At 36.6% G+C, this 25,499-nt stretch overlaps 1 protein-coding gene across 4 annotated transcripts; it reads left to right on the top strand.

The window, feature by feature from the left end:
- Window positions 1-1,134: 1,134 nt before the first annotated feature.
- On the top strand, window positions 1,135-24,372 carry LOC128863160 (uncharacterized). 4 transcript variants are annotated; one of them, XM_054102153.1, is made up of 7 exons: window positions 10,093-10,317; window positions 11,259-11,308; window positions 23,015-23,085; window positions 23,149-23,374; window positions 23,533-23,604; window positions 23,771-23,954; window positions 24,025-24,372. In XM_054102153.1, the coding sequence occupies exons 3-7, from the start codon at window positions 23,031-23,033 to the stop codon at window positions 24,202-24,204; spliced, it is 717 nt and encodes a 238-aa protein (XP_053958128.1). In that variant the 5' UTR covers window positions 10,093-10,317; window positions 11,259-11,308; window positions 23,015-23,030; the 3' UTR covers window positions 24,205-24,372. The 4 variants fall into 4 exon arrangements, with proteins under 4 accessions (XP_053958125.1, XP_053958129.1, XP_053958128.1 ...); XM_054102150.1 differs by lacking the exons at window positions 10,093-10,317; window positions 11,259-11,308 and adding an exon at window positions 1,135-1,299; XM_054102151.1 differs by lacking the exon at window positions 11,259-11,308.
- The last annotated feature ends 1,127 nt before the right edge of the window (window positions 24,373-25,499 follow it).

Below are 25,499 nucleotides of genomic sequence, written 5' to 3'. Positions count from 1 at the left end.
CAAAACAACTATTGCTAGAAAAATTTGTTTTCCAATAGCCGTCGCTCAGGCAGGCAACGCCAAGAGTATTTCTGCAATTTCTATATGAAATATTACATTCCAAAAGAGCATCTTTTTAAAGAAGAAACACTAGCGTAAACACGAAAACAAAGTGGGGGAGAAATGGGCAAAATCATCATCTGATTTAAAAAAAATTCGATCGTCTACGATCTTCTCGTGATTTGACATGGTTTTCCCTCAATCAATATTTTGCGTGAGATAAATATACACACATACAAATGTATGTATGTAAGGCGAAACGTGTTTTGTATAGTTTTTTTTTCATATTTAATACACATCTTTACATACATACATACGTATTGAAACACGAAGTATGGCTATCAAATACTGGGACTGACGCTGCTATAAAAGAACTACGCTTCACAAAATGACAGCCACCTCGAGCTGCGTAAGAGGAAACCTTCCTTTGCGAATGCCGTATTTCGCTTCTGCAAAAAAGTGAATTTAGTTATTGCTTTTTTTAGTGTAATAAACGTCAACGAATTATTGTGAAATTTCGCATGACACTTGGAAAAACCGCTTCTGAAACTGAATGTGAAGGTCGCATTATCAGTCAACTAAGGCACTCTGTAAAATAATAAAGAAAGGGGGAAAAGAGTTGTGAGTCGCATTGTCCATCAAAAGATTTCTAGGCAATTTTGATATCCTAGCACATTTGCCTTATTCTTAAAGGAAGAACAACTTAGTCCGTGTTGTAGCCGCGAAAGAGAAAGCGGTATGCATTGCCATTTCCATCCAACTCTGTTTCGAAAAATGGAAGACTTACATGCAGCTTATAGACATGGCCGCGACTGTATATTGAAGTCGCTAGAAAGTATATGCATAGTATAGTATATGAAATATTTAAAAATATGCTACAGCGTCAGTCTCGTTATTTAATAGCCTCGTACAAATGCATTTACATACGTCAACAGGAAAGTTGTACTCCGAGTAGAACTACTTGAAATCAATTGCTTAAAAAATTACCTTCATCCACTCATTCAATTGCAGGCACCGAAGATCGCCAATGGGTTAAGACCTACGCCGGTGGCAATGACAATGATGTTTTCATGAGTTTATAAGCAGCTGCCTAAATACCTGTTTGGCATACGTGAAAAAGGTGTTGCGCAGATAAGACGTTTCCCATCGCTTTATCCGCTTACAAAGAAGACCTACGCAGCAATCGTTGGAAGATCGAAAGCGGCAAAGAAAGCAAAACAAAAGTAGTAATTGAGCAAGAGAGAGGGAGAGAGTGAGAAAGTGAGTGCAAGCAGTAAATAATTAAACAAGAAAGTTTTCTAAGCTGTTAATTAGTAACCGGTAAAATAAGTTACATTTTTTGGTGCTGTAACATTTTTTCAAATGCGGGAAGCCAAATAAAATTACATCTCGTCGGAAATTTTTGGCCAAAAATATATGTATATGTATTTATATAAATATACATATGTGCATGTGTATTTGTTTTTATAAACATTAACAATTAATCTACATACAAAATGTGGCTAATGAAAGTGCGACGCAATTCGTAATTTTTTGTTTGATGCACGAGTCCTGTTTTGTAAATATTTTTTCTGTTATCAATTAGAACAATAAATTACTGCAACGACCGGTTTTACAACAAAAAAATAGTAATAAATAAGTGAAAAAACAGAAAATGAAATATTTCTAATTTGTCTTATTTGAAACTGGTTTTTCCAAGAATAAAATAATTATTTAAATAGATTTGCTATAGATTCGGGATAAGTAAGCCGATACTTCTCAGAATCTGAACATGTGCATTTATACAAAAACAAAAACATAAACTCTTGCACTTAAACGCATATGCATGCATATATCGACACATTTATAAAGGGTCTTTCAAAAGTGACGCCTAGATGTCAGTAGTGAATACCTCCTAAACAGTACTTCATTCTTACATCATCTTTGGCATTTGTCAGGTAGACAGATGTGCAATTTTACACATTAGAAGAGCGCGTTAAAATTATTGGAACTTAGTATGAAAATTTTCGATCCTTAAGATCTACATAAATGTGGCTAATGAGAGTGCGACGCAATTCAAATTTTTTTATTTAATGCGCGAGTCCTGTTTTATAAATATTTTTTCTGTTATCGATTAGTACAATAAATTACTTCAATGGCGGGTTTCTGATTTGTGATTTTTGTGGTGGAAATAATAGTTGGAATGAGTCGGCAATTCAAAGGTTGGTTTGAAAAATTGCAAGAAACTGGTTCTGTCGAGGATAGAAAAGGTACTGGCAGACCAAAAACTGTACGTTCTGTTGAGAATATTGCTGCTGTAGCCTCAAGAGTTGCTGAACGACCTTCAACACGTTCGTGACCTTCTCGACGTTCTCAACGAATAGGCATTCATGAATTGACTGTTTGGCGGATTTTACCTGTAGATGACCATTTATTAAGGTGGATATTTAAATGATGCCATATCATTGTTAAGAGTTGTATTTTGAATAAAAATAGTGCAACCTGAAGGAATCTAAACTTTTACTTTTTCTATTTTAAATGTCTCTTGAAATACCCTTTGAATTACACATTCATGTACATATGTATTGTATAAATTCATAAGTACTTGTGTTGAGTATAGTTGTGATGAAATAATTATTTTTGCGAACGCTTGAATTTATAATATATACATTAGGGCGGGTCGATTTAAAAATCGCTCATTGCTCTGTGAAAATCGTATTCTAGGGATCAAAATAAGAAACTTTGCCGAAGGAACCATACCTCTAAAACGAATTCTGATGTGCCCAAATTTAAAAATATCACCATTGTTGGCCTTTACATGAAAAAATCAGCTAAATGGCTATGGCTTTTTCTTTATTTTTATTTATTTACTAGCATCACCCAGTGGGCTTCGCACCACCATACATAAAATGTTTTTTTTTTATATCGCAAGAAGTTTTTCATATTAAGTTTTCTTTATAGAGCTCGTAAAATGTTTAAACAGTTGAATAAGTTGATTTTTTTCATTCAACATACTTTCTAAAGATGTCACAATAGCCTTTTCTGTACTTTTTTTAAATTTGATTGTGGTGGCCGATAAAAACTTGTAATTAAACTTTGATTCTTTAATTTCCATTTCAATTTTTTACGCTAAATAAATTATGCTAAAATAAATAAAGTTAAAAAGGTTTTTCCAGTTCCTTGAATGCTCCAGTTTTTATTATATTTTCGCCCAAAATTAATATTAACATAATACACTTACAACCACAACAGTACAACAAAAACGCTCATAAGCGGCTGTGTATTTGTTATTGTTTTTCCCATACAGGCATTTCGTATGAGAGGAAACCATTACTCACATAAAATATCATAACTCAGGCACGGCTGCACCGATTTTAATCAAACTTCGAACAAACCACCTCCTCAAAGATAGAAAAGAACTCTAAAATTTGTGTGTCAATCGGTTCGGCGGTTCTTGAGTTATAAGATTTCTAAGGAAATGTAATATATAACGACACCATGAAATAACCCAGGATCAGCAGTGTGGTTAGGAATTTCAGCTGATATAAGGCTATCGATTTGATCCGGAGTTATTTTATGTACCAGCCAAATTAGTATATGTGCGTGCGGCAATCCCCTTTTCTGCCATTCGATGGAGTACATATGGCAACGCACCTCCCCAAATACATGTAATTTCACAATTAAATCCATAAGTGCTTTATATTTTTGCCGAAATGGATACTCATGTGGTTCAAACATATCCTAGGGTTATCCAAGTCCACGTTTTGGTCTATATCTCGAGACCCTAGTTACGGAGGGGCATTAAAAATACTCATCAGCAGCTTCCATTTGCTACCCATATTGTACAAACACATCCTAGGGTTACCCGGAACCACATTTTGGATTATATCTCGAGACCCTAGTCACGGAACGGTATGAAAAATACTCTATACTATAGAATCATCAGCAGCTTCCATTTGCTACCCATATTGTACAAACACATCCTAGGGTTATCCGGGTCCACGTTTTGGATTATATCTCGAGACTCTAGTCACGGAACGGTATGAAAAATACTCTATACTATAGAAATCATCAACAGCTCCCATTTGCCACCCATATTGTACAAACACATCCTAGGGTTACCCGGGTTCACGTTTTGGCCTATTTCTCGAGACCCTGGTATCCGATTCTTAAAATTTTAAAACACAAACCATCTACTGAATAGTCCAAACAAAGCCTAAAAATTTGGTTTGGATAGGTGAGCCCGTTCTTGAGTTATAAGATTACCAAGGAAATGTAACTTCTTTTTATATATATAGATAATAATATCTATTTTTTCTCTTAAGAAATTTATTTAGTCAGAACATATGTAAATGAAAAAATTAATGAGTTATAGAAAAGAAACTAAAAAGTTCGACCCAAATTGGGGGACATCAGAATTCGTTTTAGAGGTATGGTTCCTTCGGCAAAGTTTCTTATTTTGATCCCTAGAATATGATTTTCACAGAGCAATGGGCGATTTTTTTGCCTCCCCAGGCCTCGACCCGGCCTAATATACATACATACATACATACATACAAATGTACATATTTACTACACATAATCAAATCACTGTGCTGAGAGTCTTAAAATGCTGTAAGCCAATGCTGTTGCATTCAGGCCAGCCTGCCTTCGCGGGTTGTTTGTTTCGAAACAGTGTGCCATTTCCGCAAATGTAGTGCAGAAATTTGTCGGTCTCTTCATAGAATGGTCAAACGGGCTTGGCAAACTTCAGACGCATAGTAAGCAAACAACAAATAATTTTACATACGCAGATACTATGAGCCTCAAAAAAAAAAGGATATACCACAAATTTTTACTATTTATTACCTTTTTTATTTTATTTTATAAAAATATACATATGCACGTAGTTTATACTACAACAATAAACATTTAACGCAAAGTTTCATACTTTGTAAAGTATAAAATTCATAAGAATTCAGCAAATTTTCAACAAAATTTCGAAATTTTTAATCAGAATTTTTAGAAAACTCTGGATATGCAGTTTTATAGCTCGTTTAAGTTTAGTGCAAAAAAAATTGTACATTTCACGTGGCTCAAAGTTCACTTTGATTTTTGACAATTTTTTTCGTTCAGGTGTTGCGCATTTTTTCTATATAAAGAAGGTACAATATTTAAGAGGTCTCATTCACCATGCAATATAAGCGGCACTTAGCGGATGAAATAAACACACTTCAAAGAATGACAAATAACTTACAGACTTATTGTGAAAAATTGAACATGGAGGCAAATCGGCAATAATGGTTTCTCGTCGTGGGGGCAAACTATCGAAAAAAATGGCAAAATAAACAAGGGAATATTACGTACTGCTACCTGGGGCTGGTTGTTCTATACACCGAAAATGGTTTTCCAGAAACATCTGAAAAAAAGTAAATAACGCCGCAATGTCAAGTTTAAGCTTCACTTCACTTTGAATAACTTTTTTGAAAAGAAGAAAATAAAGTAAGGTGTGAAATGATTAATGTTTCAATCAGTCTGTCGAGCTGTCCAATGTTATGCGGCGCAGGTATGGCGGTACTGCATGTTTGAGAATGTTGACAAATTACAAATGCAATGCATAAAGACAATTTTGAAGCACCCAGGCTGTTGGCTTATTTAGTTTTCAGAGTCAATGTGAATTGTTGTTGACCTGCACATTGTCGACGGTAGTTCAATATTCACATTGGACCAAACGGATTGGTCAAAAGTTTGTGTTAAAAAGAGAAAAATCGATATCGAGTGCTTATTTGTTTTCAGCCAACATTTCCAAAGTGTAGTAAAAATGGACAATGTTTGAGGTTCATGTTTTTACAAAGGCCACATATGTAGCTCATTATTCAATTACCATATCGTTCATATCACTGGAATACGAAGCGCTTCTGTACTAACTTTTTTTTTTGGCAAATGGTCACCTGCACGATGAAATGTGTGAGCCATGGGACTGACGCTGCTATAGAAGAACTACGCTTCACAAAATGACAGCCACCTCGAGCTGCGTAAGAGGAAACCTTTCTTTACGAATGCCGTATTTCTCTGCCGCAAAAAAGTGAGTTTAGTTATTGCTTTTTTAAGTGTAATAAACGTCAACGAATTATTGTGAAATTTCGCATGAGACTTGGAAAAACCGCCACTGAAACTGAATGTGAAGGTCGCATTATCAGTCAACTAAGGCACTCTGTAAAATAATAAAGAAAGGAGGAAATGAGTTGTGAGTCACATTGCCCATCAAAAGGTTCCTAGCAATTTTTATATCCTAGCATTTGCCTTATTCTTAAAGGAATAATAATTAAGTCCGTGTTGTGTCTGTGAAAAAACCCAGGGGCTGTTTTCCCGCAAGTTTCTCTACATTCTTTTTCAAACGCATCATTCACTGTTTTGACTTATGGAAGACGAAATGGACCATATTACGAAAATTAAAGAAAACTGTCAATCACACCTTGATCTTAAAACGAGTTTTATTATTGATTTTAACACGCCTCAGCGCCAGACCAAAATGTTGCTTGTTCCGATGTCATACTGTTTAGATTCATTCTTCATTTAGATAACAGTTTGGCTCGAAGGAAGTATTTCTTAAGCGACTCAAACAACGCAATTGGCTTGCTTGTGCTTTGATACTTGTGAGCCCCCATACGCTAGAGTTAACATTCTTAACGCTTCCGTGCGTGATATTTTGTTGAAAACCACAAAAAAATCATACAAATAAACAACTAAATTGGACATAGAGAATTCTCACGCACTGACTTTCTTACAACGCCAGCTTACGCATGCACTAGCTGATAATTTGCGCTCAAAATTGAAATACTCTTATAAACAGCTGACAGGTGTATTCAACTAGACACACTGTGGGCTTGCAGGTTTTGGATGCGAGAGAATTGCCAAATATTTTACTGCGTATTGAATGGAAATTGTGTTTAAACTGTAATTCTTTTGTTTGCGTTTTTCATTCTTGTGTATGTATATCTAAATTTTAGACGCCGGCAGTCAATGAAATTATCCCGATAATGGCAGGCTGCAAAACATTGTTGCCATTTTTCGATAAAAGATAAAAATCACGTAAGTGAACACTGTTGCCAAGATTTAACATGTAAACGCAGCACAAACACGCTGCGAAAGATGGGTTTGAGCACTTGACAAGTATTTCGGCTGGTGCTTGCGCTTAAACACACTAAACTGAAATTTGAGAGTTGTGCCAGGGCAATCTTTCCAAGTAGACAGGTTTGGAACGAGGGGAAAATCTGTACCGAGGCTGTTACCTCTGCTTTCACAGATGGCTCCAAGATGGAATCGGGAGTCGGAGCAGAGGTTATGTCTAAACCAGCCAATTTATCTATTTCCTTAAAATTATCGAACACTGCTGGTTTTTTTAGCTTAGGAAACGCGGGAGCGAGAGAGATATCTACATTTTTCCGATAGTCAAGCTGCGATCAAGACTCTGAAGACGCCATGGTGCAGATCTATATTAGCAGGGGATTAATTTTCTCGGGTGTGCAGGCAAAATTTCTCTGATCTGGACTACAGACCCCCCATTGGAGTTCTTATAATGGTATCAAAACGGCACTTTAGTGCTACTTGGGAGGGCCAGTCTTGTACTTCAACCATTTCAACTACCTACCTACCTTGGATGCGGCATAAAACTGTAGATACGAAAGTATAGTTAGTTCTCACATAACCGTCATAAAGCGGAAGTAAGTTACGAAGAGGACGTTGACGAACATTAAATCTGAATCATTCTAACAAATATGGACAATCAATTGCGCTATTGACGATTTTTTAAGTAAAAGAAAGGATAGGCCCTCGAATTTCCAGAGATTTAAGCCTTATGAATAAGAGACCAGAAGGATGTAACGGTACGTGCTTACGAGTACTAAAGTTTAAAGAGCGAAGAGGGAATTAAGGAACATTTTTTTAAACTCGTTCCATCCCCTTAGTAGCAAACTGATTGATCGGTCGTATAGACTGTAGACGGACTCGTATACTAATAGCTTATTCAAGATGTGGCCTAATAAATGTTGTAAAGAGAAGCCTACATGTATGCGGATTAAAGAATTTAGAAGCGTTACGCCACACAAAACTTAGTACGGAGTAGGAATTTGATATAATATAGGTGATATGCCTAGCGAAAGAAAAAGAGAACCTGTTATCGTTACTCCAAAATACCTTTACGTCAAGGGCACTACTTTGTTTTACTCCAGAGAAAGGAGCAAAAGGGCTGAAGATACTGCACCTATTGTAACAACACAAAGTCAAGTACACAAATAGGAGTTAATGCAACACAGAAATACCGATTCGAATGCGTTTAAAAAGCCTGTGTAAATGCAGTCCACTTGAAAGGATCTTTGCAGAGTTCGAAGCGATCGTTAGCGATTGGTCTATAATTTCGAACATCGTTCTGCCATTTTTAAAAATAGGGAATATGGATGTACGCTTTCAGTCATCTAAAAAAGTACGAGAGGTTAGGGATTTATTAAATATTAACTATAATGGGTAGTTTAAAACCGGACAATCCTTTATTAGTACGTCGGAAAGAGCTTCTCCATCCATGAGTGTGGTAGATTTGAGTTCATTAATACGATATCTGATATCATCACCAGATGGGATTAAGTTCACAAAGCCAATCAAAAAACTGTCTGTCATGGGAAGTGTCGCAATCTTGATCGAAATTAGATTTAAAAACCTCAACAAATAAATTAACTGAGTCACTTATGCTCTACGAGGACCATTTGTCACCTAGCAAATTCCATCGGGTATGCTGGAGCAATCCACCTTCGATTTGGTATTGTTTAATAATAATAAAGTCATTTAACTATTTTTTGCGTAATTTTTTGGAGCGGAAATAATAAAACAATAAAAAATAGTAAGAAATTAACTGATATGGTTACTTTAACTTTAAAATTATGAGTGGCTTATTAAACTGGATGAGGCTTGCAACAAAATAAATATTTTTACCCGAACTTATCTATATTGCTTCATCATCTCTTTCGAAAATTGAGATAAACACTTACTCATTTTTCATTGTTAATATTATCTGATATTGCAAGAACAACAACAGAAAAGAGGGTACAAGGATGATAGATTTGCTCTTTAACCCCTTAACCTACAATTTAGATTCGAAGATGTTGTGTCGAAATCGTATCTTGTATACGCAGATTTTTTAAATCATCTAGTTTTAACTCACACCATGGCACACGTAATATTCCCTTCTGGCCTGATCACCATACGGGGGCTATGTCCGTAATATTTACGATTGGCCCGATCACTGTACGTGGGCTATGCCCGTAATTGTAGGTTAAGGGGTTAACTATGGTGGAAAAGAAAATAGTGAGGGGAACTTCGGTTACCATGCCATGGTGAAAATATTTTTACATAATTTTGTTTTCCACTATAGCTAATGGCCAAGCCTGGTAAATCTATATCCTTAGTTTAAGGGCACTTGGGAGATTCGGCAGCTGGATTCTGCTCGATCACTTCACATTTATTCACACACTCGTCCAATCAGAAGTTGTTCAGACGGCAACGAAGTGCCATTGGTTAATTTTTTTCGTATATCACTAACACAATCTCAGTTTTTGTGAAAGCATTCCCACGTCACAGCCGATCAGCTGATTCTACAAATTCGCTCAGAACCGAATAACGGTCTGTTAAGTAGCATACCTCTAAAAATCTTTTCACCATGGAAGGGATAAGTGTTGCCAACTTGTAAAATATGTGTTTCTAATGTTTTTCAGCTACTTGCATATAAGCAACAACGAGCGTTGGAGGGTTAAATTCCGTGCACGTTTTGAGCATAACTTATGTAGATATATTCATTCATTTGTAGTCTGTTGCGTTTGTTATTTTCCCACAATCTTTATTTAGAAAAATAGTTAGTTCTTCATGTCTATGACACTGTACGATCGTGATTTAGCCACCCCGCAAATCTTCTGCTCAGCTGCTAGCTCACTTTACTGCCTTCTATCGAAAGGAGAACCGGTGATTAGCTGAGATTTGCTGAGATCTTCTGATTATGTGATGCGTCATTTTAACTGCAGTCTCGTTGATACGAGTATTTCCATTCTGTCGCCTCGCTTAGGTTCAGTCAATTTGCAGCATTCTACGCTAACGAAACTAGAAATTTTGTACACACAGACGCTTCCTGTTTATTTCAGTATTTTAATATTTGGCTTTGTTTTGGTGTTTCCACGAGTGATAGTAATTAATTTTTGCTTTGAACTTGAGCGATTCACACAGTGATCATCCGGCGAAAAGTGCGTTGTACTTCTTTAGCCTTGACTGTGTTCCATTGTAAGTATCTGCATTGACGTATTGTTTTTTTATGGATTTTATTGTTTTTGGATTATTTTTGTTTGTGGTTTTAACATTTTTGTGCGAATCGGAAATCGTACAGTAGTTCTAAAAATGTCTCATCTAAGATTATCGCGTGCATACTACAAGGTCTTATTTTCATAGGAATTTCCTTCGGATTGATTAATACTATCAGTAGAGTACGAGGAGTTCATGATAAGGCCGATTATTCAAAAACATCGAAAGCGAAATTAAATGTGCTGTGTAAAGTGGTAAATGTGTTTTTACACACATTTTTGGGTACATTTGTAGGTATATTAGGATAGTATATTAGAATAAATTTTTTTTTCTAGATGCACCCCCTCAATTTGTTATATACACAAAAATGATATCCCAGCTTTATTTAAAAATAATATTGTAATTTAAATAATTGTTTATGGTGACCCCGAAAAACACCCAAAATTGGAAAAAATAAAAATAAAAGTATTTATCTCGGGAAGCATTTAAAAGATCAGATTAAAGAATCGTCGATTGATCATTATATTTTTAATACCAAATTTGTGGAAAAGTGAGAATTAAGTGTTTTAAAATCTTGACAGCACGGATACATATTACAAACCCAAACAAACAAAAAATTTTAAATAATTGGGCCTCATATTTTTGGCCAAAGAACAAGTTGAGAGGGTAGCATCAAGAAAAAAATAAGTTTTTAGACCATCCTAATGTATAAAAATAAATATATAAAATCAAAAGACTAAACGGGCTTGTTTACATTACAATATTACAATTTACTATGAATTACTTTGTTGTGTTAAATCCAGATTGAAACCTTTATAAAAGTTTGTGTTGTCATTCAAAAGTCGCGACTTCTACAAAAGTTATCAGTACTAACCACGAGAAATTCAATGAAAAATACTAATCTCTACATTTTTCCCATTCAGCACTTTATTCAATTGCTACCAGGGCCGGATTTTGTCAAGCGCTGTTTCAGGTACTTCTACATACTTGAAAATATAAAACACATAAATTTTTTAAAAAATGTAACACAAAAGTTATATGATATATATACAGTGCACTCGCGATAACTCGAACTAATTAAAACAGGCGCTGTTCGATTTATCGAATTTGTTCGACTTATCAATTGAGTTTGCTATGTTAAAAAAACAGTCATCGATATCGATTTTTCGATCGATTGTTGAAAATGGAAGCCAGTAGAAAATTTCTGTAGTATAGTTTCGTTATACGAATTACATTTTGGTCCATTGGCTGGATCAATGGTGTCACATTCGGCGGCATAAACATAGTTAAAATTAAACCATCCTCGGACTTTAATTCGATTTCGTTGGGATGTGATGGGGCATTATCAATTAGAAGAAGAGCTTTCTCAGGTAGTCCCCCATCTTTCAAATATTTTCTTACCTAAATATTAAAGTCATTTAACTTGGTTAAAAAAATTGTTTTAATGAATCTGGATTTTACCTGCGGCACGAACGAATTATGAAACCAGTCTTTGAAAATCGCCGAAGTCATCCAGGCTGATTTGGAATTTTTGTACTCCACCGGACAGTTAAAATTTTTGAAAACACGAGGATTTCCTGCTTTGTCAATAACGAGAAGTTAGTCTTATGGTTGCCGGTAGCGTTAGTGCAAGCCATAAATTGCCTTATCTTTCTTTTTTATAAGACTTATGGTGGACTTGGCTACCCCATATTCCTTCGCTAGAGAAGTAACACTACGTCCACGTTTAATTTTGTTAAGGACTTCAGCCCTCTCTTTTAATGTTAAACACTTCAACCTTTTACGATCCATTACTCACGTGCACTGATACACTACAAATGACAAATTTAAAGCAATTTGGTCAATGCAATATGTTGTTCCCAGAAAACTAACGGGATATTAACGCCGAAATATTCATATGGACAATACACTAGTATACATATAATTTATATACATATACTATTACATATGTATCTATGTACAAAATGTACATGTTTGAAAAGAATGTGTGTACAAATAAATTTGTTTTTTTGTTCGAGTTATAGCGCTTTTTTATTGTTCGAGTTACAAAGAAGTCAATAGGGGAAAAAATGTGTTCGAGTTAGCACGTCGTTCGACTTAGCGGCTATTCGAGTTACCGCGAGTGCACTGTATATATATTAGGGCGGGTCGATTTAAAAATCGCTCATTGTTCTGTGAAAATCATATTCTAGGGATCAAAATAAGAAGCTTTGCCGAAGGTACCATACCTCTAAAACGAATTCTGATGTCCCCCCAATTTGGGTCGAACTTTTTAGTTTCTTTTCTCATGTAAAGGCCAAAAATGGTGATATTTTGAAATGATTGTAAGGGGAACCCCCCAGGGGAGTTCCAGGGGGTGTGCCACTGGCATGGGTGGATCGGCCGTCCAAAGTTAGTGGGGGTCGGTCATTGGAGCACTCTAAATGGGTCAAAGTGGAATTTTTCAAAATTTGCCCCTAACCAAAAGTTCGACCCAAATTGGGGGACATCAGAATTCGTTTTAGAGGTATGGTTCCTTCGGCAAAGTTTCTTATTTTGATCCCTAGAATACGATTTTCACAGAGAAATGAGCGATTTTTAAATCGACCTGCCCTAATATATATATATATATATAGGTATATTTATAATTGACGCGTACATCTTTCATTGGAGGACGCTCTTGTGGTGTACTTCTCGACGTTGTTCCACAAATTGAGGGGTTTACAATTTTATCTTGGCCTCGAACGGCAGATGGTTTGTTATGATGAGATTTGTAATGGAGGAAAAACCTTTTTTATCGTTTTGATGTTTCGTGCGAACAACGGGCTTCGAACTCAAGCGCTACCGAATGATAATCACGCACAATCCCATTCGGCTACAGCGGGCGCAAGAAACGTTATATGTAACAATAATGCACATTATTCATGAGTTTTCTCAACCCATGTTTAGGGAAGAGAAAAGTGAGTGTCCTTCTCTCGCCGATATCTTATTCAGTCTGATGTATAACTTGATTCATCACATATACATAAGTGCACCGGTGATATAAAGTATGTAGTAGAGGCAAGTGCTTCTTCTTTGATATCTAAGAATCCACCTCTAGGAGTTCGCGGGTATTTTCTGAGAAGGGCGATTTCATTTGAATCCCGAGAATAATTGCAGCTTTTTGAAGCTGGGTAACTCACAGGATAAACATGTTTCAGAGCACCATGCTGCCATTAACACCTAGCAATGAGGTGACCATAAGCAAATAGGTTTTATCAATAGGGTTTGCGACATGTAATGGATCATTTATGCTGTTAAAAAAAACTCCAGCCCTATGCAGAGCTTGCTGGCGTTCTTACTAGAGATTACCCAATGAGGTAACGCCTAAGTATAATGATTACTGCAATATTACATAAGAATTAAATTGCATAAAAGGCAATTGCGTTTCTTCGCTTCATGTCAGATTTAATATGGTAAAATAAGAAAACAGTTCTTTATTAAATTCTATATTTTAAAAGTCATACGGCGAAATGTTGCTGTGCCATGATTTAAGTATAGAGGTGGATAATAATATTTTTTTTTATTTTTGCGTTTATTGTCCACAAACATCTTGAATATTTTTTGTTACAGTACACGGAAAACTAGATACGCCGATTAATAAAGGCAGCACATCATCCATGACAACTTTCCATACAAAGAAGAAAATCGTTACTGTTTTTCCTTGGGCATTATAAAATCTATAAAATTTTAAGACTTTCGCCAAAATATTTTGGTGAACAAAATTTTAAGATTGTCGTGAGCCTTCATTATGATAAAAAAATTATTTTTATCCACATTTGTTAAGCTGGGGAAAAATAGTTTTATTAATATAAAACTCGAATTGTGGAGGTGATGTCAAATACGCACAGCTCACGTAAGCCGCAATGTGTCGCGATTGAAATATAACATTTTCAAGGAAATTTTCAAATATCATACATTTTAGAGTATCACATAATTTCAGCTTATAGATAGACAGACTTTTTTCTTTGTTATGAAAATCTACATAAATATTTTCAAAATTATTTATTAAAGAATATACGACAATGACTTAATGGTCGTCTGTCGGAAAAACACAATTGACATTGAACACCAAACTTGTTCTAAATAAAATGCGCAAAGATTTTTTTTTTGTCTTTTTTTGTGTTTTTGTCGGGACAACTAGCAACTACAGCCCTCAGACTCAATTAAGTTCATTGCACTGCACTCGGATTCCCTTTTAATTTTCTTTAAATCTACCCGTCCTCCGAGGAAAACTGAGTAGATCTTGTGATGACAAGGACGCACAGGAAGTCTAATCTCTACCGTCTCATCCTCTTCTTCACAAGCTGGGTAGAGTACACTGTTTGAGATGCTCACCTTTTCCATGTGCTTCGCCCACAGAAAGTCGCCCGCCATCAATCCAACCAGCTGTCAGCAGTCCCTTCTGCTTAATCACAGGAGGATTTGCGACAGTCCCACGTGTCCCGGGACCCTCGTTATCATCAGGCTATTATATCTACCGACATAGTTCAGCCTGGATTTACATTACTCGACTACCCCTGATGTAGCTGAAGGGCTGTCTAAGGCCATGATGCCAGCTTAGCTGTCGCTGCAGAGACATATAGATCTACCTCTCCATCTGTTTTCCACAACAAAGTTCATCGCTTCGCATACAGCTCCGCTTGAAATACAGATGCAGACATTTCAAGAGCAAAGCTCAGTTTTGTCCCGCGCAAAGCTTAATTATATTCAAACTATACACAAACTAAACTGCGCTATTCCATCCGTCTGAGCCAATTCCTTTCAATCTATTATTAGCTTCATCTCATTCTAAGTAGGATTGCCCAAAGTGCTGGCATCTGAATTGTTTCAAAATAGGGAACCTTCCTAAGAAGTGTCCTATGCTTTCTAGTTCGTCTAAGTTACAAAGAGAGTAGCTTAAAATTGTGTGGCCTCTGGCCTTAAAACTCCAAGAGTTTTTATAGTTTTGAATCGTATCGTCGAAATAGCTTTTACCAATTTTATGATCTAGGGCCGTGTATATGCGAGTACTTTTCAAAGCTCAGATTTAGATTTAATTTTCTTTCTAAGTCCTGAACTGCTTTGCCCAATAGATTTGTCTTTGTAGGATAATTTTTGAGAATTTATGTGGCAAACCATTAGCATTATAGTCAAATAAAGTCTTATGAATAGGGCTTAGGGGAAGTTGCAATGTATACAAATGACAACTTGGAAAGCCAGTTTCTAAAAGGACACAATAGACGATGTGTATGCAGACAGGTTCAAAATACTTTTTAAAAAATGCAACTGAGGTTAAAACCTCAAACTTGAGCGGCGAAACTTTGTATTGCTTTCATTACTGCCAAAAAAGATATTCCATTTTGTTAATAATTTTATTTTGTCTTTGGCCAGAAAAGATCACCATGTACATTGTTTGCTACGCTGCTTCTATTTAAAATAAGTTTTGTTAAAGCTTAAATTTGGAGTCAATTTCACACATAGAAAATTATATTCTGTCGATATTGGTACTTGTTCTCCTTTGAAAGTTCACTTCTCTAATTATGTTATTTGAAATTTTCAAATAATATAAATTGTTCTATTTTATTTTATATTTTGTGTAAGAGTCCCGACAAGTAGTAATTTGTGTTTATCTCTGACCAGCTTGTCCACTTATAAGTTCTTTTAGAAGAATTTTCCACATGTTTGATGATACCAATGCATTATTTTTTAGAAAAAATTATCTTATTCGTGCCTTATTTTGCAAGTACGTTTGTTTCACTCTGTTATATCTTCTGTCCAAAGTAAGTTTATATTTACCCTGATTAGACCCATTATTACATACGCCTCTGTAGTATGGTTGAAAGCCACAATGGTTAATTCCAGAGTAAAACCCCTAAACAGGCTGCAGAGAAGTGTGTGCTTGGGTATCACAGGTGCCAGGAGTACGACACCTGGTGATGCCCTTAATGCCATTCTGAACCTGCAACCTCTAGATAGATCTTCAAATTCGAAAGGAAGCAATGAAGGCGGCGTACAGGCTCAAGTTAAACGGAGTCTAGGGAAATGAAGTAAGCACTGTCAGATATACCACCAGTTGTCAGAGCGTTGCACACTGCTCTCGATGCCGGTGGACAATCGGGTGCCTGTCGTTAGCTTCGGTAGGAAGTATGACGTTTTGATCCGAGATAGAGATCAATGGTTAAGTCCAGAGAACCTATTAATGGGATATCAGCACACTTTCTACACCAACCAGTGATGGAAGCGGATCTGGATGGTACTTAGACGAAGACACTAAGTACTTCTATGTGGCGAATGTGGCGTACTGGCTAATTGAGAAAACGTGGCGGGGCAACAGTATTGGAATTTGTAGTGACAGTCAAGCTGCACTGAAAGCCCTTGCTAACCCACGCTGCTCTTCGAAGTGAGTCGGTGAGTGTAAGACAAAACTGAACAGTGTTGCAAAACACAACAAAGTTAGTCTTATTTGGTTGCCTGGAAATTGTGGTATTGCAGGGAACGAGTTAACTGATAAATTGGCTAATGAAGGCTCTGCGAGTGTGCCCCTAGGCTCTGAACCCTTTTTAGGTGTCAATTCCGCATCGATTCAACTATGGATTGAGGACTTCATGAGGTCTACCCACAGAGGTTGTTGATCTGAGTTGAACTCGTGCAGAGTTGCCAAGTGCTTTGTGAAAGAACCAAACAGGAAAACAGCGACCTTTCTCCAAAAACTCAGCAGGAACGACCTGAGAGTACTGGGGGTGTAATCACAGGGTACAACGTCTTTGGTCAGCATATGGCTACCATGGGGGTCGCGGACAGCCCGATATGCCTATCCTGTCTTGAGAATGACGGCACTGCTGGGCATTTTCTTTGTAGCTGTCCTGCATTTTCCAAAATCAGACTAAGGATATTGGGTTGCGATACACTGAGTATGAATAAAGTTCAAACTCTTCCTCTTCCGAATCTCTTAAGATTCATCAATGAATCTAAGAGATTTGTGGAAGAGTAACCTCAAACTAATTTATCCGTCTTACCACCCACTCTTTATCTTTCCTAGTGAGTGTAGTACAATGGTCTCCTGACTGGGTGCTTGGACTTGTCCAGCCCTCCACAAATCTAATCTAATCTAATCTAAGTTTATATTTTGACTGATTCTACAAGCGGGTGCAGAAGTAATCATACTATCGAAAGATTTATAATTTGTACAAATAGCCGCAGTATACAAACAGATAAGCAATGGAGCAAAGATTTCCATCATTCAAAATATTTTTTTTTGTAAAAAAGTTATTCAAATACATATTTGGATGACTAATTTTTGCCACCTTGTATACGGAATGCCCTCCTCTTCCCGTGTATGCATTTGGCCAAGCTAAACTTGCCAGCAGAGTTGATTTATTCGCAAATTTATTTGCCTACTTAGTCCAATGTTGTTTAGGTATTTAAGAAGCCTGTCTCTAGTCACATTTTTCAGTTACCCGACAATTTCATCATTTTTCAGGCTAAGGTTGCAAATATCATGGAAGCTGTAATGCAGCTCCAGAACGGAATTTGATGAAGATTCGTCTTTATATTTAGTGACACGTAGACGAGCTGATATTAGAGCCATGCAATTCCAAACTTGGGATTTCACCTTATTTTGCTAATTTTATTTTTGTAGTCTTTATGCTTTCTAAATTATCTTATTCTTATTTTTTGCAATAAATGAAAGAATTTTACCTCATAAATTATTTTATTTAATGAATTATTCGTGATTTGAGTATACAAATAAAACTGCCTTACTCAAATATATACAGTTTGTTCGTGAAATGCATTTTTTTGCAACTCAAGCGCCGCCTCTCTTAATTAATCATTGGAAAAAATATATGAAATAAAGCTAGAAAAAATTGATGTGCTGTGAAGCAGGTAATAAATGGCATTCTCGGAAATTAGAAATATTATCCTAAGAGGTAGAATCATATTTAAAGATGTACATACAAACACTCATATGTATGCAAAAAGTGTTAGAGATTCAACTGAAATAATTTTCAAAACTTAGCATGTGCAAAATAATATTACGTATCTATTCATATACTCATCTGACAAGGCGTCAAGGTCTGTAACTATAGCAACACAAATTACGATAGTAGGTTAAAAATCAACCAAACAAAGCAAAAAAGTTCGAAAAGTAATTAAATTAAACTCAGAATCCGCTTAAATGGTAGGTATTGGGGGTAGAAGAGTGCCGCACTGCCTCCTTAACCGGTTCGAAATGACGTATTTTTATGAATGTTTACCCAACACATTCGAGCTGTTTGCTCAAATGAGAAACGCGTGCATATGCAAGTACTAACACATGGGCAGAAAAGTACCAGGCCTAACAAAGAAACCACATTTTTTTTTTTAAATTAGCTTTATTCATCAACGTAATTTCTAACAAGAATAACGCAATACTCCCGCGTCGCTCTAACATTTCAATACAACTTTTACGATTTATTTTTGCCTCAAAATAGGGCTCAGCTTCAGCGATAACATCTTCATTCGAGCGAAATTTCTTACCGGCGAGCATTTTTTTTTTAGGCCTGCGAACTGCCACTAGTTGCTGGGAGACAAATCTGGCGAATACGTTGGATGTGGGAGCAATTCGAAGTTCAGTTCATGTAGTTTTGCTATTGTTTTGATTGACTTGTGACACGGTGCGTTGTCTTGAAAGTGAGCAAACGCGGCGCCCACTTTGAACAGAGCTTTCTCATAGTCAAATGCTCATGCAATATAAAGTCAACACGTTTCTTTTAATATCTTTATGATGTCAGCTAACTCATGCAACTTCACTTCTGAACTTTAAAACTACATATTTTGTGGTTTTTTTTGTGGTTTCTAGTGTTACCGCTTCATTTGGACGTTCACTGCGTTGTGCGTCATCGGTGTCTCTGGACGACGTTTGAAGTTAGCAAACCATCGTGCTATTGTTATTTCTGATGTAGCGAAGTCCGCATAACACTTTTCAAGCCATTGCTTCGCTTGAACGGTGTTTAATTCCATCAAGAAGCAATGTAAAATTAAAACACGAAACTCGTTTTGATCAATTGTTTTGAAAATAACAAAAGTAGCGTCGCTATTAGCACAATAACTTACAAATTATTGAATAGAATATTAGGAAATTTTAACACCTGTATTTTTAAGGTTAGTACTAACTAAAAAATAGGTGATTGCAATAAAACTAGTGCCATCTACGTGTTAGACTCGGGACTTTTCAGCCCATGTGTTAGTACATGCAAGTATGCGTGTACTTACGTTCATTCAAATAGAAGTTTATGACCGAAAAGCGCCTAAATTACACATAATCTGTTAATTTGGACACCGACTTGATTTCAAGTGCCAAGGCCCGTAATATGGGCCCCCAAAATTTTGTTATTTTGTCAAATCCATCCATTTTTTCTATATATATTTTATCTGCTTATTTTAAATGGCCCATTCTTCTTTTTAAATAAGGAAGACGTCAGCCCTGCGAATCGTTTTTAAAAGTGAATTATCGCCTTATTTCGATACCTTCGTTTGTCCGGTGATTTTTTGGATTCTCTAAGAAACTTTTCTTTATAAGACGCAATTTTTTATCATAAAATACTTAAGATCCCTTTGATGAAGAAGTTCTTAAAAAATTTTTAAGCGAAACTCAGATGATACACTTCCGAATGGTAGTAACGCAACAAGGCCTTCAGTCAACTATGGCTGGCAAATAAATCTGGCTAACGACATATCAGATAGGAGGCTGTGGAGTAATAATATAGTGCATTTTTCAACTGTGAAAGAAATAAGATGTAAATAATGTTGGTTCTTTCATATCACTTTTTTGTGCCTAGAAAGGAAAGAAGATACCTCACCTCCTGAAATTTCTGCAATGTTGTTGAGAAGTGTATTGCCGAAAGCCCGTAATTTTGGTCTTGACAACCCCGGACAATTGCAAAGTTAGCGAAAAGGAGTTTCTTCTCCCACATCTTTCGACGTGTTTAAGACTTTGAGGGCAGAAGATATGAATTTATAGGCCTTCTATATTTTCCTGCTCTGGAAATAATTATGACTTTTAACCCTGTCTGGCTGAGTGGAACATAGTAGCAAAATATGCTTCTCTTGCAAAGCGCTTTTAGCTTTGGAACAACAACATCTTTGAGATTCCATAACATGAGCGAAATAATTATGTCTGGCCGTTTCGCTTTGAGTGGTGTAAAATGCTTTATAGCCCAGAGAATCTTTTCACTAAACACGTTTGAATTAATTCAGTTAAGGGTTGCCTACTTGGTCCGTAATGCTTTGGTTTTTGTCAGTATTTGTATATTTCGTGTGTGTACTCGTATTCATAAGTATGTCTAAGGATGCAGCAGACAAATGTGTCCACTCATCATTGACATTAATTATATTTAATGTTTTTACTCGTAATATTATATTTTAATTTTAAATCTTTCAACTGTTAATTTTAAAAGTCTTTAGAAATTGATGATCTTTGCCACAGATTAGATTAGAATTTGTTTGCTTATTATGAACTGCTATAGTTCCTTAATGGAAATTTTGCTGCACAGACAAAACATTGCCATGTCAGATACACTGCTTAGGGTCTGACTGCAGGGATGTTGCATATGTTTTAAAGTTCCACAAAGTGACTGGAGGGATATTGCATATATTTAAAGTTGTCAGTAGTGTATAATACCTGGATGGTACCGTTTTTATGTCATCTTTGACATTTGTCAGGTCGACAGGTGGATACAAGGCGTTTATTGGAACTTATTATGCAATTTGTCGAACTTTAAGAACATCAAGTCGCAAAATTCGTAATTTTTTTGGTGGCAATAATAGTCCAATGTAAATTTAAAATACATTGTTTGGTATGGTTTTTGGACTGATAGAATAATTGACCCGTTCTCCATTAAAGATGAAAATGAAGGAGCTATTATTGTCAATGGCAATAGATTGAAGATTTTTTGTAGCCTGAGCTTGACATAGATGATATTTATTTTGAACAAGACATAACCATAAGTCCCACAACACGAGAAAATATTGCATGTTATGATCTAAGTTTCCTGACCGATTAATTTCACGTTACGGTTACATAAACTAGCCACCTAGACCATGCAATCTAGCTCCACTGGACTACATTTGTGATTTTTTTTGTAAAGTAAAGTCCATGGGATTTTTTGAAAAATAAAAGTCAGCCAACAACGACTCCGGAGCAGAAATAAAACATTCGGATCGAGATTGCTGAACCCAATGCGATAGTGTGTGAGCGAGTGCTTGAGAAGTTTAATTATACATTGGCAACATATATTCGTAGCGCTTTTACCGAAGACTTTTATTTAAACAAAAAACAATCTTTCTATCAATAAGTTGTTCAATTATTTATTCGTAATTGCTTTTTACAACCTCTTCCCACCTCTCGTCCACTGTGGATACCGCTCCGCCGAAAACAGCCTTGTCTGGTGTCAAAGAAGTTGTTGAGCCAGTTTTTAAGGACTTCTTTGTTATCGAAGGTAACACCCTTCATATGGTTTGGCGGGGAGAGGAAAATATGCTAATCGGTCGGTGCAAGGTCCGGAGAAAACGGCGAATGCTGAAGGACCTCCCATTCAAGCTCTTGGAGTGCGGTTCTGACGACTTGCGCAACATGGAGCCTGGCGTTGTCCTGAAGAAGTATGGTTTGACCATGTCGATCAGGTCTTTTTAGTCGGATAATCTCATTCACGCGGTGTAGCTGGGCAATGCAGAGCTTCTTGTTGATCGTAGCATTCTTTTCGAGCATTCCCCATGCACCATGCCCTGCCAGTCTTACCAAACATCTTCTTTGGATGAAGAATTCGATTTCTGGGGGACGTGTCACCGACGTCAAAGTCGTCATTTTTGAACTTTACAAACCATTTATGTGCTGTAGACTCGCCCCTCACACCTTCTCCATATAGGTCGCAAATGTCCCGGGCTGCTTTGGCAGCTTTTTGCCTCGATGGAAAATTAAGAAGAGCAGGTGTCGAAAATGTTAATTTTTGCCTCCTGGGTATTCCATTTCTAAGCCTCAAAACCTATAAAAAAAACTGAAAAATACTATTAACATTGTTTTGTAGAGCAGAAAGAGTTGTATCGAATTAAAACTTATCCTTCGCTAAACAGCGAACAAATCGTTGTAAAATAAAAGAAAATATAAAAACGCTACGAAATTATTACCCAACATAATAATTATTAACAGCCGTATTTGAATAAAAATAGTGAAACTTGAAAGAATCTAAATTGTCACATATATTATTTTAAAACAACATTTAGGCGCGTCTTTGATAAGACATTTTTTTAAAGAATAGGAAGATCTTAGTTCTGCAGAAATAGGAGATATTCTAAAATGTTTAAAAAGCACACACTGGTTTTAGGAGAAATAGGGAAAGCTCCCCACGCGGCATCACAATGGGCTATGAGCCTGTTTTTCCAAAGGCCCTTTATGTGTAGTATTTGTTTGTAATTATTTATCCTCGTACAAGGTGGCGCAAGATTAATAATCCAATTGTGTTTTGAATAGCTTCTTAACTAAATACCAAAAAATTATTTTGCGTGAAGAAATTCTTTATTTTGACCTTTACGCTTCCATTGCTTGTCCGTCAGAATACTGCAGCGATGGGGTGATTAATTTTGCGCCACTTTGTACTATACATAACTTCTTATATTCCATATTTCATGATATTTTTTTCCACAGCCAACTCACATTCGATATGTGGAAATTATTATTCCTCTGCATTGCGGCTGTTTTAGTGATGAACTCTGAAGGTAGTACACAAGTTAGGTCACAAATCAGGCCACAAAGTGCATTGAAATATTCTATTCCATTAGCACGCAATCATAAGCGATCTGCATCTGGATATGCTGGTAGTAGTGCTGGTAGCAGTGCTAATAGCTATGCAGGCGGCTATGCAGGCGGCAGCGCCGGCGGCTACGATGGTGGATTCGATGACTACGACTACGGTTATGCGCCCGACTACAACAACTTCATAGATCCATTTCAGTTCCATCAGCAGTTAACAGCTCGAATTTTGGCCAATAATGCTGCACAGCAACAGTGAGTAAAAAGTTCTCTCGCTACTTAATAAAAAATTAACCTCTAATAAAATAAACAAATAAGACTGCCTTAGGGGCTATGCTTCCTGTTATCTAACAGCTATGCTCTGCTAACATCCTTTCTCCACTCAAAGATCTTTGCTCTATGTATTTTCTTAGTGCTATTGCTTCGGTATATTCCTCTGGCCAAGCTATGGCAACCGCTGATGCCTCTCTCCTGCCAAACGACAAGTAATTAATACAATTTATGTGAACGTGTTGTTGTTTTTTCAAAGAAATTTATTTACGTACATACCTGTATATATCTGTCTTTATGTAATGCATGCATGCCGTCTTTTTATGCCCTGTGATATTAACATAAATTTAATATGTGAGTTTTTAACATTTTTCTTTACAGTCGAATTCAACAGCAAATCGCTCAGCAGCAGGCCTTCTTCCATAACCTTAACCGTCAAAACCATTACAATAGTGCCAACAGATATGGCACACCCAATCGCTATGGGTCTAATTCTGCTGTTGCTGCTGCTTCTCTTGGACCGGGCGGATCATATCACACGGCCTCAATCAGTCCTGAGAACCCGGTGAGTGGAATTCAAAATTAAAACACAAAAAAGGAATGCTAACTTAAAATATTTTTTTGCTTTCTCCCAGGATATACCGAACATAAGTAATCGCTTCGGTGGACCCTCGTCGCCAGGTGGTTTTAAGGGCGTTTCAGTCAGTTCGTTTTCGAGTAGCTCTGATGTTGATGGTCAAAAGACTAGTCGTCGCGGCGCTCAGACCACAATCAATGACAATGGCAAAATCACCACATATAGGGTGCATTCTTAAATACTCTAAAATACTTAATTGAAAATGTATTTTTTGTTTAATGTGAAAAATTCTGCAAGTATTTGTCTTATACATATCTACATTTATTATTTGTGTAAGTTTAAGTTTCCAAATTGCTATTTATGTTGGACAGTCTCGAAATACATTTTATATACAATGTGAGTGATATTTAATGTGGCTTTTTAATGTGTACAGTATGAGCACTTTCAACTCCTCGATGTCTTGTAAATGAGAAGTCACAGCGAATGGAGCTCCAATGTGATGTTGATGTGATGTACTGTTATTATTATTGCCATTGAAAGTGTTGCACGCCGACCTAACGCATCTATTTCACGCACTTCATGAATCTAGTTATCGTCTATTGGACCCAAACGAGCTTCAACACATAGCCTGGGCCTAGGTTCGCTGGGACTATCAGTTATTGGAAAACCCTGTAGATGCTTCCTTGGTTTGTAGATAAATGGGAGCCAATTTTTCTGTACAATTCTTGGAGTGCGCTTTTCTTGTCTATTGAATACACAATACGCGATAGGATTCCCGATACCTTAGTTTTAACACCTCGCGCCCAATGACGTTATTTGTCATCATTTACTTACAGATACTGCGTTCCGTTGCAGATTTTATTCGGCGTTACAGCTTGCTTGTTTACTGGGTAGAAAAAAAGCCTCGGTGAATGTGAATGAATGAATGATTTTGTAAGATAAAGTATCAAATTCATTTGAAATATGAATGAGTTATGGTCGAGCAATTTCATCACCAAATGAAACGCGTACACAGTAGGGCCGATACTCCATAAATCCATAAATTTGATGGGGATTGATTAAGACTTATGAAGAGTTCCAATCCAAGCAAAATGCCACCACCTCGAATATAATCGACTTAACCAAGAGTAATTACTCGTAACCCGTGCTTTTCGCTCGACATATAAGTGGTAGTTTGATCTCGAGCGGGAAATCCCAAGAAATTATTTTTACAAAAGATGGAAAAACAAAGAATATAGGGCTTACTAAGGTGTTAGATTGCTCCCCCTGGTGTTCATTGCTCCCCCTGGATCTTGAGATACAACAGGAAGCAATAAAAGCAATGTGTAGACTCCATAAATATGGTTCCTTGTACGAAGATGGAACTTCGGGATACAGAGAAATCTCTAAGTTGCTATCTGAGCAGTATACACTGTTTTTGGCACCTAAAGTCGACATGATACCCACACTTTCATTTGGAAGGAAATTTGATCTCAGATCTCACGCAATGGAGCAGCAATCCAGAATGCTTGCAGGGAGGTTTGACCTATATTT

The sequence above is a fragment of the Anastrepha ludens genome, chromosome 5 (assembly GCF_028408465.1).
Source record: "Anastrepha ludens isolate Willacy chromosome 5, idAnaLude1.1, whole genome shotgun sequence".
In the NCBI taxonomy this organism is placed as follows: domain Eukaryota; kingdom Metazoa; phylum Arthropoda; class Insecta; order Diptera; family Tephritidae; genus Anastrepha; species Anastrepha ludens.
The sequence above is the reverse complement of the archived record's forward strand: the minus strand, read 5'-3'. Positions and strand labels throughout refer to the sequence as shown.

What these genes read in the sequence shown, in the direction of transcription:
- LOC128863160 (XM_054102150.1), top strand. Translation starts at nt 23,031, where the DNA reads ATGTGGAAATTATTATTCCTCTGCATTGCGGCTGTTTTAGTGATGAAC. An exon ending in AATAATGCTGCACAGCAACA is followed by an intron (nt 23,375 to 23,532) that starts GTGAGTAAAAAG and finishes GTATTTTCTTAG; the next exon opens with TGCTATTGCTTCGGTATATT. An exon ending in CAATCAGTCCTGAGAACCCG is followed by an intron (nt 23,955 to 24,024) that starts GTGAGTGGAATT and finishes GCTTTCTCCCAG; the next exon opens with GATATACCGAACATAAGTAA.